This window comes from Pipra filicauda, unplaced genomic scaffold (genome assembly GCF_003945595.2).
Source record: "Pipra filicauda isolate LSUMZ 115617 unplaced genomic scaffold, ASM394559v2 scaffold71_size5581439_pilon, whole genome shotgun sequence".
Taxonomy (NCBI): domain Eukaryota; kingdom Metazoa; phylum Chordata; class Aves; order Passeriformes; family Pipridae; genus Pipra; species Pipra filicauda.
This window is the reverse complement of record NW_024104887.1, coordinates 77,763-98,221: the sequence shown is the minus strand read 5'-3', so window position 1 is coordinate 98,221 and position 20,459 is coordinate 77,763. Positions and strand designations below refer to the sequence as shown.

At 41.8% G+C, this 20,459-nt stretch overlaps 1 protein-coding gene and 1 long non-coding RNA gene across 4 annotated transcripts in view; one reads left to right on the top strand and one right to left on the bottom strand.

Moving 5' to 3' along the window:
• The window catches only part of PALM2AKAP2 (PALM2 and AKAP2 fusion), a 264,841-nt gene extending 255,299 nt beyond the window's left edge, over positions 1-9,542 (bottom strand). For 2 of the 3 annotated variants that reach the window (XM_027710335.2, XM_027710336.2), the window contains exon 1: positions 9,035-9,539. In XM_027710335.2, coding sequence (XP_027566136.1) covers positions 9,035-9,079 — 45 coding nt within the window. In that variant the 5' untranslated portion in view covers positions 9,080-9,539. Of the gene's footprint in view, positions 1-9,034 lie in introns of all 3 variants that reach the window. The other variant, XM_027710346.2, reaches the window with a different exon arrangement.
• LOC120324835 lies at positions 8,918-15,849 on the top strand. The gene is made up of 5 exons (XR_005566488.1): positions 8,918-9,271; positions 9,902-10,002; positions 10,119-10,247; positions 14,097-14,204; positions 15,001-15,849. It is a non-coding gene; the product is annotated as an uncharacterized LOC120324835 (long non-coding RNA).
• Positions 15,850-20,459: the final 4,610 nt, after the last annotated feature.

Below are 20,459 nucleotides of genomic sequence, written 5' to 3'. Positions count from 1 at the left end.
TCGCCTATTCTTTATTTTATTTTTTAAAAATTTGAGATTTTTTTTCCTGGCTAGTTATAAGTTGCTTCCTTTACCAGAACAACTTACTAAGTTCTTGGTGATGCTGGAATGAGTTTATGTACATTCCTGATTCAGCAGTTATCCCTACCACAAGTAGGGATTAAGATGCAGGTTTAAATGCTGACTCGGTCTTCTGCTGGAGTCTATTTCTCTAACATGCAGCAAGTGCTTGCATATGCTTATATTTATTAAGAACAAACACATGATAACAACTGAGCCTTACTTTTTATGTCATTGTAGGTTGTGATTCAAAAAAGATAAGGGATTAACTCTCAAATACTACTTGCACAGAGCTGCCAGAACTGGCCAACACATTCAAGATAACAATTTTGTACCAAAGCCAGGGTATGTGACAATCTCTGTGCTGCAGTTACTGTAAATTTAGTGACACCTTGGATGCCAAATGCTTGCTTTATGCTTCAAACGGGAAACAGTTGGATGACTGGGGATCCTAAAAACCCCACGGTTTTCAGCGTAAGTTTTTCCAAGGACCTGACGGTGGTGAAGAGCAGAGCTGTTCCACGAGAGGTTAGCAAGGAAGGAGTATGAATGTGCCGGTGTACCCTTTTCCTCTGGGAAGCCCGCTGGGAAAGACCAGTCATTCTGATGCTGGCACTCAGCTGGTTAATGGCCAGACGCTCGCCTTTAGCACCGCTACCGCTCCGAGTAATCTCAGCTCTGCACCCCCTCCTGCTGCTGCTGCCATAAAGAGACTGCAGCTGTGTGACTGCAGCGAGAGCTACGGGCTGCTCACCTCTCCCTCCTCTCGCAATAAGTTACACGGCAACCTGGCTTGTAATTTCTGCCTGCAGTACTCAGGCTCTTAATGGGGTCTCCTCAGCCATTACTTGCCCAGGTTACTTCCCTCTGCTGCAGTGCAGCTTGCAACTCTGCATGGCAAAGGAACATGGCTGAAGCAGAGGAGTTGTCAATGACATGTCCCCAAAAGGCTGGAAAGCACCTTTCATTTGGTCAAGTGCTGGTGAAATGAAGGCTTTCTTTCAAGGTATGTAATTTTTTAAAATCTGAGCACATCTCTGCTGTCCCAAATCTCCATCTGATTGCCAGTGACTGCTATTATTAGGAACTGCAGAGGGGCTGAGCCCCACCCTGCTGACTGTTGTCTGTGGATCCTGACAAATTATGCTGGCAGCTCAAATTAAAACAGTATGAGCACTGCCTAAATCAACAACCTGAGCTCTGAATCGTCTGTAAAGGGCAGAAACTCAGAGATGAGGGCAGGTCTGTCTCCTTCCAAAAAGAGCTCCCCAGACTGCATTGGTTGGTGGCCTTTTTTTTTGTGCACAGAGAGCATTTGTTTTAACTGGCAAAGAGGAAGAAAGCTTTACATGCCTCCAGCATCCAACCTTGTTGGAAATCAGTTAAGTAACAAAAAGCATCTGTGTGTCAAGAGCTACGCAGGACTGGTGTGCAACTGCCAACAGGCCATACCCATTTAACTGCCACAGGACTTGTTGGGTGATGTTATTAACCCCTGCAACCCTGTGGCTTTCTCAAATCAGAATTTGCAACGGAAAATATTTTTATGTGCTAGGGAAGTTATGGCCAGAGGCAGGTGCAGCATCCCTCTGGTTCAAAGTACTACTCCTGAAAGGCATCCTCTGACTGACCACTGCCTCAGCACACACAGGCTCAGCATGTGCTCATGTGCCATTCGAGAGAGAGCCATGTAATGATTAATAATTTACTACACATGCATAGTCCAGTACATGCTTTCCCAAATGCACTCAGCAGACCAACCATCTTGCTGGGGATGATACTTTGCAATAATTCATCTGATGAAAGAATACACATCATTCTGTACAAGAATAAAACTGTATTTGTAAAGTGGGTAAGGAGTTAGATACAAGGAGTGATCCCCGGAAGAGCAAGAGTACTCAAGGAGAGGCTTCCAGGCCCATCCCACCCTCAACCCAGCTACCCAGCAACCCCCATTACTTTTAGCATGGCATGTAAATCTCAAAGTCTAACCTCTGACTTCAGATGAACATCTATGCCACTGATACCATGGCATGTGGCATCTGTCCTTAAAGTTACACACCAGGCTAGAGCTTTTCAATAATTTCCAAAAATGTAAATCTTTCACAACTATTTTATTTTACCATAGGTTTAACAATAACAACACCAAAAAAATCACAAACCCTTTTCACTTACTTTCAACTTTTTTTTCAAAATATAATTTGAAAGGCACAACCCAAAATCTAGTATCTCAGCTTCATGTCTGTGCTCAAGAGATGTTGGTGATGTGTTAAGGGCTAGGAATGTGCTGTGGAAACAATTCTAAATTTAAACAGTTGAGTTTGGGTAAGTCTGGAAACTGTCTAGAAATTTCGCAGAAGCAAGTTGGTTTTTGGTTTCTATTTGTACCTACTTTTCACTCATACTTTGACAGAAATATTTTTCATCATATCTGTGCTTCTCTTGCTGTCGTGTAAATATTCCCAAAACAAAAATACTGATAAATTTTGAGACAGTAATTTTAGTTTTCAGACATTATGGGCGTTCTTCTTTGACTTTCGGCTTAAAATGGGAAAAGACTATAACATTTCTTACACTGTGCATGAATTCCTAGTGTTTTATGTGCTCCAGAAGTAAAGACAAGTACAACTATACTTGCACGGGTTTTTTTGTGGAAGGTCTGATCTGACATGAAGCTGACTCATGGTGTTGCTGCAGTCCCAGGGTAGTGCTGCAGATCTGTGTGCAGATCTCTTCATCCTTTACAGCAAAGCAAGCATAACACTTCCTCGCCCACAGCTGATTTGCACTGAGATTCACAAGAATCTCACAGGTTCATTACATGCTTACAATACAGATCTCATTTAGATTTAGTTTTTGCTAATCCCTAGTTTACGCATACTAAACCCATCCCCGGAAGTATTTGCAGCAGGATGTAGACTCTTCCTAACTCCACCAGGTGTTCCTCACCACCGAGTACTCTGGAAATATGTTAAAGTCTCACTAGCCCTCAGGTCTTTTAGCTCAGAATGTAAAAGGACGACAGCTACAGTAGGATTTTTTCTTTTTCAGGTACTTGGATGTTGGGACCACTGAGGAATGAGATGACAGCAGAATGACTGTGATTAATCAGAGCCACAAATATTGCAAATGACATAATGAGGGAAAAATGGGAATGGAAAATTGGATTAAACTATGCAGCAGCAATATTCAAATAAGCTTCATGATGAATTGCAATGGGGGTTTTCTTTAGTGCCAAAAGTGACGGATTTGGTTACTCCAGGAATGTGTTTGAGTACACGACATGGCTGCACTGCATTAGACCATCTAGCCCGTGCTCCATTCCAGTATAGTGCCTAAAGCAGAACCAGCAGCACAGCAAATACGTTTGACTTCTCTGCCAGCCTTTAGTAATTTGCAATGCAAAAATTGCTTCTAATGAGAAAGTCCTTCATGGATTCCATTTCCATAAGCATGCCTGGTTTGTCCTCAAGCCCAAGTGCACTCTTCAGCATCCACTACATCCCAGAGAGTGGGGCTCTACAGCTTAACAACTCATTACAGAAAGACTGTTTTTTTGGGGTTGTTTTGTCCACAACTGCTACCCTCCTTAGATACCTACTCATTCTTATGCCAAAACGTGTGAGTAATATTTACTTATCCTCTCTTTCTGTAACACTCATGACTTCTGCAGATTCTTCTCACTCACCTATTTTCCAAGCAGCTTACTCTTTCCATATCTTGTTGTCTTTTTTCTTCTTCCTGCAGGTTTTAGGTTTAAGGCAACTGAACTCAGACAGATTTGATCCCATGCTTAACATTAGGACAAAAACATTACTTTCCAAATGAAGGAATTGGAAACTAGTGTATTAAGTCATCACAGTAATAGTAAACTGTTTATTAAGTGAATTTGCCACATGTCACTAAGTGATCCTCAGCACTGGAGTTTCTAAGTTTCATGAATGAAGTTCTCTGGAAGGATTCACAAAAATTTTAGAGTAGTATTACGGTAAAATGACGCTGGGTATGAGATCTACTGGTCATGAGTTTTCATTTTGTAGAGTAATAGACAGTAGTAGGGTTGGGAGGGGCAGAAGAGATATTGGCTTTTCTGTCAATAAATTTTTTGAGATCTATGCACAGCACATGATACTCATGGCAGTTGTTGAGTGTCCAACCCAGAAATGTAGAATGCTGAGCTTAACAACAACTGTCATAATGAAACTATACCAGTACTGTCTTTCCTAAACATAATTATATTACTATTCTCAAAGGCCTATTGAGAAATTAGTGCAATACTATATGTAAACATGAATACACATCTCCCTTTTGGGACAACTCTAAAACCTCAGCTAGTATAGGCTTAACTGGTGTGAAACTAATTTCCTATGCAGGACAAGGGTCCTGTCCTTACCCCTGTTGAATTACCAGCCATGTTAGTTCTTGTTCCTTGTGAAAGGCAGCGCTGCTCAAACTGCAGAGCCCTCTTCTGCAGTACTAGGCTGGTACTACCCTAAATTTGGATGCGCAGACTTGCACTGGCCTCTCCTAACACTGGCTGTATACACATGTGAAGGACTACTTTAAATGCAAAACCCCATTTACCAAGTAATCCAACTTGCCCTCTTCACTCCTCTAGCACTCTTTATTTTACCTGCACACCAACAATTTTCATTTGCATCAAAGTACAAATAGAGGACACCTTCCAGCCTTGAAAAGCTGCTTCCTATAAGCTTTCCCTGCCTTTGCTGTCAAGGAACAGCAGTCTCCCTCATTAACAGCAGCTTTTTGAGGCCTGTCAGAAAGCTAGTCCTTAATCCATCTAAGGCAGACCACACTGATACAGGAGGGGGCTATTTTTAAACAACAGTGTCCTGCCATACTAAGTCAACCTCCTGATGACATCTGAGTAATGTTAGATCCAGCTCAAGAAATTCATCATCTCATAGAAAAAGCCAGAATGGTCTTTGACATCTTTGATGTGACTACTTGTATGTCAGTGATTACTCTTCTTTAGTTGAGCTACTGGTTCTCTGAGCTGGGCACTAGTAAGCAGTGACCACCATTGTTATTGTTTTTATCTGGTAAGGAATCAGTAGAGTAGCTCCCCACTTGAATCTCTAGGCTGGACATCTCTTGAATCTGAAAACCTTCTCCAACTCCCGTGCTGGTTGTTGCTTTAGTTGATGGTTTCTCCTCAGTGCTGTCCCTCAATGATTGCCTTTAATTCACCTGATGTATAGGTAATGCATGTTCACTGCATCATATGTGCATTTGTACCCCAGATGCACCAATACAGACTCAACAGTGCCACTTCACAGCTTTATGACTATTAGATAAGCGACAGAAAATATTTATGTTTCATAAATGCTTGTCTATGTTTAGATCACTGTCTCTGCAGTAACAGAGAAGGGGCCATATAATAAATTGTGGAGCCCTGCAGTTTATCTATCCGAAATGAGATAAATTAGTGCACCTGTCCCCATCAAGCCTGCTTCTTCTAGGGCTATTTGCATTCCAAACTTCTAAGCAACTTGCAGCAGGCATATTTTTTAAAGCCAAAAATTGCTTCCATTTTTTTAACCAAAATTCTACCCACCAATCCACTTCAGGAAAAGAGCAGATGCAAACACTTAAGTGTTCTATACAGGAACAAGCTCAGAGAGAAGAGGGATGCAGAACTCCTCTTTTAACCTCTCCCTTTTGTCCTGATGGCATCTTCCCACAGCATTAAGAATGGGCACTACTCACTTCCATTGCTGGTAGAGCAGCAGATGGATGCTGTGGTGATTTAGGGTCAGGTCCAAGCAGACAATTTTTGTCTCATGACACAAAAATTCACCCATATCTGTAATATGCATGATACCCAAGTGGGGAGATGTGATGTGGGCTCTGCTCAAGGAAGGGTCAAAAAACCAACCACTCCTGGTCATCATAGGATCCTCCAGGACACAGAGTTTATGTTTTCCTCCCAAGCAGGGAGAACTGGATTCTGCTTTTCAGTAGTTGTCTCACATCTCCCCACTTCTCAAACCAGATTTGCACAATGCTCTGTCTTGCTACAGTCAGTGTGTGAATTACAGGGACTTCAGAAAGATCTGAAAATCACAGCTTAAGCACGTCAATGGCATTAAAAACATATACATTTGACACTTCTGTTTTTAGAATCATGCATTCTACTTTTTTAAGACTATTTTGGTATTTCTTGCCCTGATAAACCATAGCATCCAAGTACTGCTCAATGTTACATGCATCTCTAATGACTCTCTGACATAAGGGCAAAGTCCATTATTTAGATTTTACAGATAGAAGATGAATGCAGAGAGGCTTGCTGTGTACTTGCAAAGTACTTGCTGCAGACAAAACAAGTGGCTAACTCATGTTCACTGAGGTTTATATTAATGTCCTAACAGTAAACTCCTTCTTTTCCTCTTCCCTTGACACTTGCCTCTGTGCCAGAGAGATATGTATTGAAACTGTGATAAGTCAGAGTAATAAAATCAAGCACAAAATCAAACTCTTCAAAAGCTGTCAGCCTTCTGGTGTAAAAATTCATATTTCCATGTTTGGATTTGTTTTCCTTAAATATTCAGTGATGCATACTTAAAAATTACTTTGCACATCTTCCTCACAAACTCATTTGCCATGGTGATTATGGAAGACAACGTACAGGCAACAGAGCATAGACAACCCAGTGGTAAGTGGATTTCTTTCTGTAAGTCTAGTATGCAATCAGAGTGATCAAAGAATGCTGGAGTAAGCTTCTGCTCATCTCAGTGAGATACTGCATCTTGTTAAAATACAGGAAACACCTAGCTGAACTGAAATGCCATGTCTTTCTGCTTCTGAGAAAGGCAACATTTGAAGACTGACCTTATTTTAGCTGATGGCAGAAGAGAAATGTCTAACTCGTGTCATGTCACTCATTCTGATGGAGCAAAACTTACACTAGAAGTAAACTTCTCTGCATTCTAACAAACATTTGCAGCAGCCAAAGCACAGGAGAAAAGTTACCTAACAAGCTTATATGGGAAAACCTGTTGCTCTGCAGAGTGGTAAGCAAACAAGTCAGTTCATGGACCCACATTAAAGCTTAAAATAAGGCTGAATATTTTTGATGCTGAAGTAAAATTATTTCAATCTAATTAACTGCACACATTGCTACACTGTGTTTTATTTACTGCCAGAAATAGAAACCAAAAGGAAATATGTATAGAAAACGAAGATCCAGCTTCTCAAGGTCTTCTCTTACACCAGCATAAACCTACTGTAAAAGCTGCAATACACCAGGTGATAATTCTAAATCCATAATGGTTTCATTGGTGTGAAACGCAAAATACTAAGAAGCAGACCACTTTATCTATTCTGGTGAAAGGTTTAAGGACACCACATGGAAATGGGTGTGGTTTGGTGTTCTGTCATATAGCACTCAAAAGAAACAACAATAATGTAAAGCTTTTTTTTTTTTAATGTGGCGATGGAAGTTTTTCAGAGCTATGCAGAGCAGCAATACATGGAGCAGCGCTGCAGTACAGTTCTGCCATAAAGGGGTCCCAAATCACAGGTAGTGGTGAGGCTTGCCTCTGGGGGAACATTCCTGGTGTTTCCATTTGGAGATATGTCAATGCCTATGCTGACAGAAAACTGTGACCCAGCTTAAAAATATGCATCTACTTTCTCCTACCTGAAAATTAAATAGTTAGAGCTTGCCCCCTCCCCATATCAAATAATACCATTTGCTCTTTCACAGGAAGTATTTTAGAGAGAAAAACCCCCACAAACTTAGTTTTAAATCCGGTTATTTTAAATCTCCATGGAATTATTAGAAGAACAGTAGACATCAAGCAAATATCTTGGAACAACAGCGGCGGCAGCGGCGGCAGCAGCAGCAGCAGCAGCCATTCCTCTTACACTACAAAGGAAATCTGTAATCTGTGCTGGCTGCAGAAAAATGTAGCATCTGTTGATCACTGGGGGAACTCGGGAAGGGAATGTAAAACCCATGCGGGCTCTGCCATCTTCTGTTTCTCTTCAGACCTCCAGGTGTGCAGTCCCTGGCACAGAGCGTGCCATCCGTCTGGGACTGGCACAGCTGCATCAACATCTCTGCCATGGGGAAGAAGAGCTGGGTGTCACTCTAACAAGGGCAGGCTGTATGGGGCTGTCAGACTGGCAGTGCCCACAGAAACACAGGCCTTTTGACATGGTGCCTGTGACATGCTAGAAGATGAGCTGGCAATTTCTGTATGCCAGGATGATGGTAGATTCTAAACACCCAGGCCCAATCCTCACCAGGTATCAGTGCCCACACTTCTCAGAGGTCTGCACCAGCTGAGCTCATGGCTCAGTCCAAATTACTGTACTAAATCTGAAAACAAAAGTTAAAACTAAAATGGGGCTAAATCCTGCCTACGTTTTACCCCTGGCAGGATGCAACTCAGAAGGGAATTTGTCTGAAGGCATGTTCTCAGCTAGGGAGCTGAGGTGACAGTTTAACTAGTAGATCAAATAATTACATAATTTGGATAATGCAGTGTCTGTGTTTGTCTTAAAAATTAATAATATCGCAATTATTTTCTGCAATAAAAGCCACCCTTCAGCAGATCCTTTTGCTTAACTTCTTAATCAGCTAAGCAAAAGCTCACACTGTGAGAAAATACATTTTCAGCAGAGTACTGATTTTCTCCCACAATCTCCCTTTCTCCCCATTTACTCCTTCTTTTCTTCTCCATCATCAATCTTTTAAGCATGCCACTGTGCATTCACATTTTTCTTTCTGCACGTGTCAGCTCAACGCTGTTCCTCAGAGCTCTCTTTCTCCGCCAAATCCCGCAAAGCAGATGTTAACCACTCATTTACCGAACAGAGAACTCCACACACAACTTTGCAAAAGCCAGGCTCTCCGGGTGCTTCCCAGCCACTGCGCTGGAATACTCCCTTCCCTCCACAACCCACAGCTATGGACAAAGGAGCAAGTAAAATGAAACTGACTTACTGCTATGGCTTGGAGCCTTTCCTTGTGCAACTCTGCTTCCGCCATCCTGGAGAGAAGGACACGGGAGGAGAGAGAGGGAGACGGGTGGGAGAAAAAAATAGAAGAAACAAGAAGGCAAGCAAAACCAAAACGGAGCACGCACTGCAGTCACCGGGTGGGAACTGGAGTAATTGCAAAGAAAGCTGAGCTCCTGTATAGCAGTCAGCCACTTTTGGAGGCACTGCAGCCTGGCTCACGGTAAGATCATTTTAGTCACTGGACCAGTGCCTGCCTCGCTGCCTGTCTCCCAGCTGTATTGCTAAGTGCATTTCATTGCTGCTTCTGTGTGCTGGTGCTGTCACACAAACCATGTATGCACTCTCCAAGCAGCTGAGCAGAGGGATAGCTCGCATGGCTATAATTTTTTGCGTTGACGTCTCAGCTCATTTGCTCCTCCTATGGGGTGCTGGGTCACGACAGGAGCTCGACATCAGTAGCGTGCACAGTAATCCAAACCTGCCTGACTGCAGCAGAGGAAGCAGACAGCTGTGGCACAGCATGTCCTTAGCGAGCAGCACAGCAGGGAGGGAAGGACGGTGGCACATGGCGCAGTGAGAGGGAGCTGCGGCAGGCAGGCAGGCAGGCAGGCAGGCGGCGGCTACAGCCCCAAGCTAAAGCAGGTTTGGCTAAGGGAAAGGACAGGGTGGCAGGAGGAGGGAGAGCATGGACTTTGGGGGAACTGCACAGCCGCTTGTGAATGCAGTGGTAACGTGGCACTCTGCAAAAGACTTCTGCTGCAGAGCAGCCCTTAAGAGAAGCAATGAAGAGCATGTGTATAGAAAGGAAGACGTAAGGTGTCCACACACCCTGCATTAACGTGCATTGCAGGTTAAAGGACTGTATTGACATCAGATATTCAAAAGTGACAAGGCTGTGTATGCAAACAACCTGACTGAAGACCCTGGTGTTATACACAGAGGAGGAGACAGGTGAGGAAGGGAGGGCACGCCTGAGCCAGTATCATGAGGGTACCCTTGATTTCAAGGGTACCTTCAAATTTTTATTTTTACTTCTATGATCTTCCATCTGCTTTCTTTTCTCCTAGACAGCAAAGAAGCCCCCCACTCTCTCCCAGTCCAGTCCTACAGGGTGCTGCTGCAAGGATGACACAGGGCTGGCACACTGGAGGGGTATCTCTGAGCCAGAGCAGCCACTGCGCCAGATGGAGGGCTGGGTGAGCGCTAACTGTGGCATCCTGGGGCTGTCCTACCATGAGGAACAAAAGTGCATTTTGTAGCATATAATTTTGATGTAACAACCTCATGCTGATAAAGACAGGAAAACTCCATCATTTTGGAGGAAAGCAATCTGGAAGTCACCCTGCTTCTTCCCATGTGCCTGCCCTTTCAAGTGCCACCCAGCCTGGCATTTTACCTTTACACATCACAGTCTCCTCTCCCAGACATCCTCCACCTCCATCCCACTTCCAGCTCCAGGAACTCTTGCTGCAGGCTGCTTTTCAGTGCAACTGTTTTCTCAAATGTTTTCACCTCCTGGTCCCGTTTCCCTTACTGGTGCTCAGCCTCCTTGTCTTGTGACAGGATGTCAAAAGTGACTTCTTGCTTAGCTTTGCCTCTGGGAAAAAAAGTCCTTTGTTGTACAGAAAACTCAGAGCATTATATAATTCCAGTAGTCTCTGTGGCCAAAAGGCAATGTTTTATTGCCATATCCCAAGTGAGGCAGTATCTGTAAGTGGGTGTTGGACTCACAGCTAAGGGAAATGCAGAAATTGCAGCTAGATACTGGGACACTCTTTCAGTCTTCCAATTTCAAGTAATTTGTTGAATAGCATCTGTCTTGTAGTTTATTTGGTCCCTGTCAGCCTGCTGTATTTCTTCAAAACCTCTTTTTTTGTTGTTTTTTTTTTGTTTGTTTGTTTGTTTTTCATTACCATGTAAAGGTCCATGCACTGCTACTTGTATTACTACAGCTGGTTTTGAAATATCCCATCACACAGGATCCAGACATCTATACTCCCACATGTGCTCTGAGAACATATATGGGCAACTCCTACTAAGGCTTGATAGCTATGCAATTAAATCCCTTCAATACCCTTCTCATGTTTTGCTGCTAAGCCTTGCCCAGGGGAGGAATTCTGCTACAGTCTATATCCAGCAAAGACAAGGGTTATGCCCCAGTGCTTACTGGAGCTGGAATGGGCAGCCTATTCACTCCATGACCTGTAGTCACATTACGTGCTGCCAAAGTGGTGTGTGACATGCATCACATTAGGCCATCCCCTCTTTCCCTCCATATAACATCCACTCAGGAAAGCATTTAAACATATATTTGAGCAATGTAGTAATATATTTAAATGGATATGAGCATCTCAATTATGATACAAAACCTTGCAACAGTTCATGAAGTACAGTAACAACAACTGAGCTGAACACTGTATTAGCCTCGTGTTTATCCTCTTCAATTTAACTGCAGTGCTTGTTGCCAACAAGGGATAGGAAGGCTGCATCCTAGTGAATTCTGCAGCGTTCCTGGTCCCTGTGAAACATGCTGTGGGGCTGTGCACTCCTCCAGTTTAGTTTGCCAAGGAAACATGAATCAGCTGTGCTGTAGCAGTCCACTCTGCTGGCTCTTTATGAATGTACAGGAATGACAGAGGTCAGCACCAGAGTAGTTTCTTGCTGTTGAGTAGCAATGAGGAAAGGCTGTAAGTCAGGCAATAGTAATAGCCTCTGGTTTCCCTGTCGTGTCTTTCTCTCATATGGCTTGAAGCCTGTGATTCAGTGAAGTGAAATTCTTTACCCAAGTGGTTCACAGAGCAGACCCAGGTGAAATGACCTCTATGAGGTGACTCACTACATGAAGAAGACCATAGGGGACAGCCCCTGTGGACATTTAGTTAGTGAAGGCAACTTTAAGTGAAACAAAACAAAACAACCAGTCCATTTCTACACATTTTTTGACCCATGTTGGTTAAGATTTTTGTTTCCAGTATGTTTTGCTGTGTTGGTAAGGAACTTTAATCAAAAAAGTAAGAAATTGTTTAAGGCCTACAGTTTTTTTAATTTGTTTTGTTTTACTTTTAGGGCAGGAGAGCAGGGTGATATTTCCAAATTTCGAAGATACTAGGAAAACAAGAGAGGATGGAGGGTGTAGGGAGGAACAAGAAGATTCTAGAAGAGTAGGTGAGAGAAAAGTATTTAAATATACTTTGTTCAGTAGCTAAAAATTAGGAAGAAAGGAAAAATGTCCCCATTATTTTTTCAAATGTCAGTTAAAAACCTGTTCTTTTCACAGAAATTTTTAGAAGAGCAAAACCTGCTAAATCTTAATAATGTGTGAATTGCATGCCATTTTTCCATGCAAAACAGACTTTTATTTTCATTTCTTTGGAAAAGAGTGTAGGAAACAACCTCTTCAATGGTGAAGAAGATCCTGAAAGCGCTCTGAGATATGTGTAGCCTGAACTTAAATGAGACAACTTAGTTATACAGTAGAAATCAGGTTCTTGTCCTTGCCATGGAGCTGAGCTGGTTTAGGAAAGGTTCTAGTTTAAATCACTTGTGTTTTTTTTTTGACAAGCCAACCAGGTTGTTTTTTTGCCATTGCCCTGCACACTATCGGAACTCTTCTGCATGATGCCAGACATCCTGTCCTTAGGAAACCTTTGGCTTCCCATCCTCCTGGCTCTTGATAGAACTGATTCAGTCTAAGAAACCAGACTTTGTCCTGAAGACTGCGTAAGGAAGGCACACACATACACATGAAGGTCAGGATTAGCACCTTGGCCATAGCAAATGCATCAACATATTTGTGAGGTGATAAATTAGTGGTTGGATCCTGGCAGTGACTGTCAAGAAAACACAGCGCAGGAGGGAAAACAGGCTTCACATTTGCATTTCAGATTGTTTGAGAGGAGATACTTCTGGCTTTTAAAATTACCACATGCCAACACACTGCAAACATTGCTCTGGCATCCTCAATATTGTCAAGCATTCCTGCCTAGGCCTACTGGAACCATATTATTTTCATTTGAGTTGAAATTCTGGGGTTTGATTAATCTGCTCTTTATCTTCCTTACAGATTCTGGCTATATTAAAATAGGCCAGGAATGAAAAGTTCATCAAAATTTTAGATTCCTGAGCTCATCACCCATGCTCATTTTTTGTACTCCCTCAAACACGATGCTTCATACAACATAGCCTTTGAAACTTTTGGCAGTGTCACCATCTGACATCTCCAGGAGAGGCTACTCCATCTGCAATTTTAATTGCAGCTCTTAGCTTCATTGGACAAAAATCTCTTCCTGCCCTTCTCTCTTCTGTACCCTGGCTGCTTGCTGGGGGAGTAGAGTGTCCACAACACCAAGGGTTGTGCTTGGGCCTCTTGGAAGCTCACAGTGTGAGTTGCACCTCAGGGACCCCCATCCCAATGAGACATCACCCCAGGACAGTTATCCTTATCCTGCCCGGATATCTTAACCCAGTAAATGGTGGCTGCATGATGGAGGCTGTGTGTCCAAGCCCTTCACACTCACCCTGTGTGGCTGGTGGTGAGGGTGCCCAATCTGTTGTCACTCACGCAATGGTGAAAGTGAGAAGTGGCTGAACACTCAAATATGTGCCCTCACCCCTCTGCTGTGGGGTGGCAGATGCTACCATCGGTGCACTTCATTCTCAACTCCCCCTTGCATGGGTTTTCATGGGCCCAGCCCCCAGGCAGTCTGGGTTGGTGGGAAAACCAGGCTGTGCAACAGGACAAGGAAAGACTGGAAAATCGGCCCTCTATCTCACACAGCATTTCACACCTGGAAAATGCAGGTGGTAAAACCATAAATCATATGCCTAAACCATAAATCATATGCCTAAGTTGAACAGGAGGGCAGTGGCAGAGTTCAATCTAGACCTCTGAGTGCAGTTCCATAAGTGCGCAAGATCATTGTTTCTTTATAGAAAAAAACTTTACATCAAACTTAGTGTAACTTAAGTTGTTTCTTCTCCCTTTTTTCTGTGTTTTTTTGTTTTGTTTTCGTTTGTTTTTTTCCTGTTTGCTGCTTGCTATCAAGACATGGAGTTGAAGCATGCACAGCAGGAGATGGCATTGTTTAAGAAATAAAAATCTAGAGCACAGGACTTTGTTTTAAACCTTCCCAAGACAGCAGGCTTATGAATAGGTAAGCCATAATTTATTAATAAGTGCAGTCTATTAGTTTTTTCCATGTGTGCTTGGTTTCATTCTGCAGCCATGGGGTGGTTGCACTAAGTGTCTGACTAGAGGGGTCTCCACACAGTCATGACAGCTACAGGACGCCTCCTCTGAACAGACCACCAGATACTGTGTGTGGTAGGGGCCCTCAGGAGACTCCATAAACCAGAAATCTCCAGGCCAAATGGTGTCTGTTGTCCAGAAACAGTTGCTTGTAGGTGATTCGGCTGGGATGAGGAACAAGAAGCAATTGTTTTCCTGAGATCTCTTGTTCTGCCAGCCCCACTACCATGCTAAAACAGCCTCATGTTAGCCTGAAATTTATTCACCTTGCAGTAACTTGTCAGTTACTAATGTCCTTGGCAGTAACTAATGAAGCAAGCCACAGAGCACCCCCTGCCAAAGCCTCCAGTAAAGCTGGAGATGCTATTTGCAGTGACTTTCCTTGAAGCAGGGAAGAAGAAGAAATTATGTAGGCATTTTACTTTTCTCCCAGGCTAGTCTCCTGGTAGCTGGGCTTATTCGAAGCTTTCCAGGTGAAGAAAGCAGCCTGTCTCCTCTTGACATTCCAGTGTTGGCAGCTAGCACCACAGCTCTCTTATCCAGCTGCAGGAGACTAGCATGGCTCCCAGGGAGCAGAGTAGGATTGGATGACCTGCAGAGGAGAATTGTAAGGTTAACCTTTCCCAAATTCCTTTAGTCTCTATGAAATTACACAAAAAGAAAATTCTGTCTTGTCCTTACCTTCTGCTTTCTGTTCTCAGTGCCTCCCTTGACACTCAAGATCCACCTGGGGCAGAAAAGGATGATGAGAGCAAGTAATACTCCCAGTACTACACTGCAGGACAGGGATACAACTGTGAACAGAACAACTCTTCACTAAAAAGGGAATTTTTGTTGAATTTAAATTCTGTCAGTGTAATGATGCCACCAAAATAGGTCTCTGCTTTTCTTAGTTGTGCATCTCTCTATAGCTGTTAATGAGTGGAGAATCATGTGTACCCGAGGACTTGTGCTATCCACCCCATCTGAAACATTTTGTTGCATTGAGTTTCATTGTTCCTGACAACTTTAATGCTGACACAGAAGAGACTCTTGCCCCTTCAGCCCCTCAAAACTGGCTTGGCTATTCATTCTGCCAAAAAAAAAAAAAAAGAGGAAAAAGTGTACATTTTTTCACTTTGGATTTAAAAACTAGAGCTTTGTTCTTGTAGGTTCTGGCATTTCCCTCTCCTTTTTTTTCAAACAACACAGACTGCAGCAGGAAAGCTGCTTTTAGCAGTATTTATTTCTGTTCTTGTGCCTGCTGATTATTCTCCACATATAGTACATAGCTGAAATGATATTCCCTTAAAAAACATAAAAATATTTACTGCTGAGATTTGGGTTAGTACACTGGATTTTGCTTCAGAAGTGAAATAGTAAAGAAAGTAAGTTGTCTGCAGCCCAACTGCAAAAAGCTGTTAGAAAGGTGAATATAAACTACTGTTCCAGAACATAACTGAGGCTAGAATCTGAATGTTTGTTTTTTACTACTTCTGTGATCACTGTGTGATTTGGGAAGGCTCTATCCACATTTGCTGCAGGCACGCTGGTGGCTTATGAGGCCAATACGTGACAGACAAATCCGATTGCAAAAGGCACAGCAGAAAGACTCCTTAGATGGTGTATTCTGCAAGACACGGTTCTTTCTGCGTTGCCTTTTTTCCTCGAGGGTGATCCTGCGTGTGTTCTCAAAGGAAACAGCTGCGTTATAGATGGTGTGTCTCCAGGCCTCCCGATTGGAGGCCAGAGTAGACCAGTTCCCAAATCTTCGTTCGCGAAGCCTAGCCATGATGATCACTGTGTGACCTTTGTTTTTGTTCCCCCATATATGATCAAAAGACAACTTAATACCTATTGTTTAAACATCTTTTCAGTGTCAGATCCTTTAGACCATTCTCAGTTTGGTCTCCTATCCTCAGGCTCCTTGAAGAAGGACTATGAGATTGGCATTGGATTTGCAATGCCAAAAAAGTAATGAGGAGTCCACTCCAGCGTACAAAGGCAGTTTTTGTTAATGACAAGCTTTCAGCTAAGGTTAAATAGCCAGGAAATTTATGATAGCATTACCTTCCTCCTTAGCGGAGGGGCTGCCCAGAGGTGTGTTCAGCTTGTCTGCATCAAGGCTGTAATGTAATGGTGGGCATTTAAATGAGCACATCTCAGCTCCAGCACGTTATAGAAATGAAAGAAAATTTTGATTTTATGTCTGTGATGAAGAGGAGTTGAATCCTTCCATTCAAATAAGGAGTCTTACAGTAATTTGAAAGAGCGAATCAGATCAGAGTCAGGTTCACTTATCACAGTCCATCTTCTGAAATCCTCCAGAGGCCTGTCATGTATCCTTTGAGCCTGCTAGACAGTGGTGCCAGCCCTAAAAAAAAACCCAACAAACTAACTGGAAAACCAAAACAAATTACATCTTTTTGGACAATATCCCATTTCTGGTCCTCTAACCTGACAAAAACTTTGGCACAGAAATCATCTCCTGGCCTTTTGGCCTCAGCTTTAGATAGTGGCAGTCACATAGAAGAGACAAAAATAACTTGTTACTTTCTGGACACATGCTGAAAGTTTAATATGAATTTTGGATCAGTCTACGCTATGTCCAAATTGGCACATCCAACCTCCCTTGTTATCTAAGGAATTCATTAAGCTTTTCACAGCCTGAGGCAGCCAACAAAGTGCCAAGACTTTGCCTTGAACCAGTGTAACACGGGTATGTGTTATGCAAAGATACTGCATTGCATATATGCAAGTGATTTCTTCCAAGGACCATTAATGCTGTTTCTTTTCCATGGTCACACTTCCAGTACTCAAATCACAGGCACACAAACAGACTGTGATGTCTCTTTCATGGGAAAGGTATCCCCACTGGTTCCTTGCTCAGGGTCTCTGCAAAAGGCTAGTACTACAAACTGAAGATGTTGAAAAAACCTTAATCAGAATTCCTGAGAAAAATGCAAGTTCCACTGACTTCCCGCTCATGTCACTCTAATGGTATTATTTTATAACATTTTAAGGTACAAATTGGAGAACTGTTTTACATTGTGTTGTATACAACATACAAGCCTCACTCAATGATATAACCATTAAACTGGAATCTCTAGTGTGCAGCTAATTAGGAAATCATCTTTATGTCTTGCACCTCTAATGTAAAAAAGCCTTGTTTAGTAAGTACTCTTCAGAAGAGACAGTGTTCATTAAATCTAGTAGTCAGCAGTTCCTAGGGTGAAATTTAATGCTGATTTACAAAGCAGTCAATGATTGACGTTGTCTTCTACTGATTCTAGTGGAAAATGATTCTTAATCTTCTAGACTGATTTGAAACTCCCTGTCAACATGTCTACATTTTAAGCTTCTGCATATATTCCAATTCCGAAACCCAAAAGAGAATACAATACATAATTTTTCCAAAAGGAAGCATTCACCCAGCCTTTTAAATAAAGATATTTGGGAAGAGGCTGAATGCTCTGAACTCTGAAAACTTCCAGTTATGTCTTATTTTAGTACTTAACCAGACTTTTTCTTGAACTAGAGAATAACAACACGTGGAGCAAGGCTGCAAGTATCCTCAACCTCATGACAGCAGGGAATTCAGACCTCTCTTCATGTAGTTACGTTAGTTACTGCTAGGTGTGCAGGAATGGAAACAAAGAGGCTCCCTATGAGGCTGTGACTGACTTACAATAGGCATATACCATGCCAGAGCCTACTGTAGCTATCTGCTCCATGTACTTGTTCATAATACATTAAAATAATAGTAACCATGTAGCAGGACCTTCTTCACAAAGGGAGAAGAAGGAGACATGTCAGGTTGTTAGTTTAAAAATATAAGACTTTTTTTCTTGAATTATTCTTGTGCAGAACTAGAGTCTTGCAGATATCTCCCAGGAGGTTTGATCAATTTAGTGAATTGAAAAAAATCCCTCACCGGAGGCCTGCTTCTGCCACAGACCACTTTTTACATCACAATAGTCTGAGACTTTCATTAGGGTGGTGGAGGAGCCTTGCTTTGCTTATAAAATTGTAAAGAGAGAGACACAGCTAATGAAAAAATGCATCTCTTCTTCATGATGTTACCCAACATGATTGTCTATTCTTTGCTCATAGAAAAGAAAAATCATCTCCCTTTTTGTGTGTTTTTCCTTGATTTCTTTAGATGATTGATTTATTTGATCTGCTGATGTTATGGGCCACATATAATGTTTGTGGTTTGGGCACCCAACAAAGATGTGGAGAGAGTGGCTGCATCGGATCTATTTAGGCAAATTAATATTCTCCACAGTTTAGACTGTTCCATTAGTAGAAAATATACATTTTAAAGACTGATTAAATATTTCCAGTTGAGATTTGGAAAAAGACAAAAGTGTTTCTTGATTCTAGTGCCCAGGGAGTCACATGGTGTGGTTTTATAGCTGTTTCAGGATACTTAGAACATGTGTAAACCTACATGCATATGTCCAAAGCAGATGTCAATATTGTATCTGGTGTGTGATGGCAACGAGGTGACAAGAGCCCTAGACGTGTCTGTTTTAACCAACATCTTCAATGGATCTTCTACATTACAAATTACTAATTGCTAAGCCCCTGTTCAATTATGTCCCAGTTCAGTATATTCAACGGACATATCTCCACGTGTTCATGAGAGTCCCATTTAAGGATGATGGCACTTTTCAGAAAACAGGGACCATATGGAAGAAGGAACATTTAAAATTGTATTTTGAGTTCTCACATTTCAAGTCTATCTTGGAATTTCATTATTCCCTCCCCCTCCTTCTCTGCCCCCCCCCCAACAACTTTCAAATCATCCTTTCATGAAGGTGTTTCATTGCCTGTCTTCTTATCTTCTTTTTCTTTTAATGTGAACTCCTCAGTACTGGGACTGCGTGCTGTGTGGCTGCTGAGGATGGATCATGATTAGTTAAACTGCATTTGACATTGCAATTGCTGCACCTACCAAAAAAAAAAAAAAAGCTAATATTTAGTGTTTAAGGAGTATTGCTAGTGGGAATATAATGATAATTTGTCAAATCTAGCTTACACACAAGATATGCATGAAATTTAATGAGATATAATGATCAAAAAACACTCCCATTTTATCTGGTGAACTTCTCAAAAGATTTATTTTTTTTCCTAAAGTTAAGATACATTCTGAGAAAAGTACTTCACACTGTTTTTTACTTTCATATGGAGTGCATTTTTTATGGGAATATAAAATTGCAAGTGGAGTGATGTATTTTTATTTTTGTTTTAAAAAATTATTAAAAATCCTTCTTATTAGTACCTTCAAAATAATAATGCTTTGCCTGGGAGTTTACAATCACAGCTTGATGAACAACTCTAGATTTGATTTCCCTTTCAAAATGCACTGGTTTTAAATGACATTGCACTTGTTATCAATCTAAGTTTCCGGTCCTCTACTGACTGATTGATAGTTAGTTCTGTCAGTACTATATTATGGCAGGGAGTTCCACAAATCAGCTCCCCCCCAAAAATGCTTCTTTTTAAGAGCCATTTTTTTCTCAGTTTCACAGCACCTGTTATCTGGCTATCAGAGCTTTGATTTAATATTCTATTCTGCCTATCTCATCTCATGATGGAAGTGTACCAGCTGTGAAATTTTATAGTGGGAATCATTCCTGTGATCAATCTAAGCACAGTTTTACTGAACACCACAAACCCCCCTACTATTGCAGATGAAAAGTGTTGCTCAAAATCTTCTAGAGTGAGGCAGAGAGGAAAAAAGACACAAAACAAAAGGAACATTCTTAATCCTTTGAAGAGGAATAAAGAATGCAGTGAGAAAAATGAGTTAATAATGTAAAAATGGCAGGAAAAACAGAGGTCACCTTTAGATTGGAGATCTGGAATGAATTGTCAAATTAAAATGATGTTGTAGAACAAGTATTTTCGTCTGTTGTTTTTGTGTTAAAAATTCTACTATAAGTATTATCTTGGGTTTTGTTTGCCTTGAGTGAACTGCAATTTCATCAGCTGCAATGCCAGGCAGTCCAATGAAGCATAGCAGCAAGTGGGAAGCTGGAAAAACCTTTCAGCTGTACCCACATCAGAGAGGACTGTAAATAAAAGTTGATTCAAGTTCTTAAAGCTGGTTTAGTTTGTTTTGGAGATCAGAAGACGAAGCTTGAATTTTTATATAGATGTGCCCACCAGTATA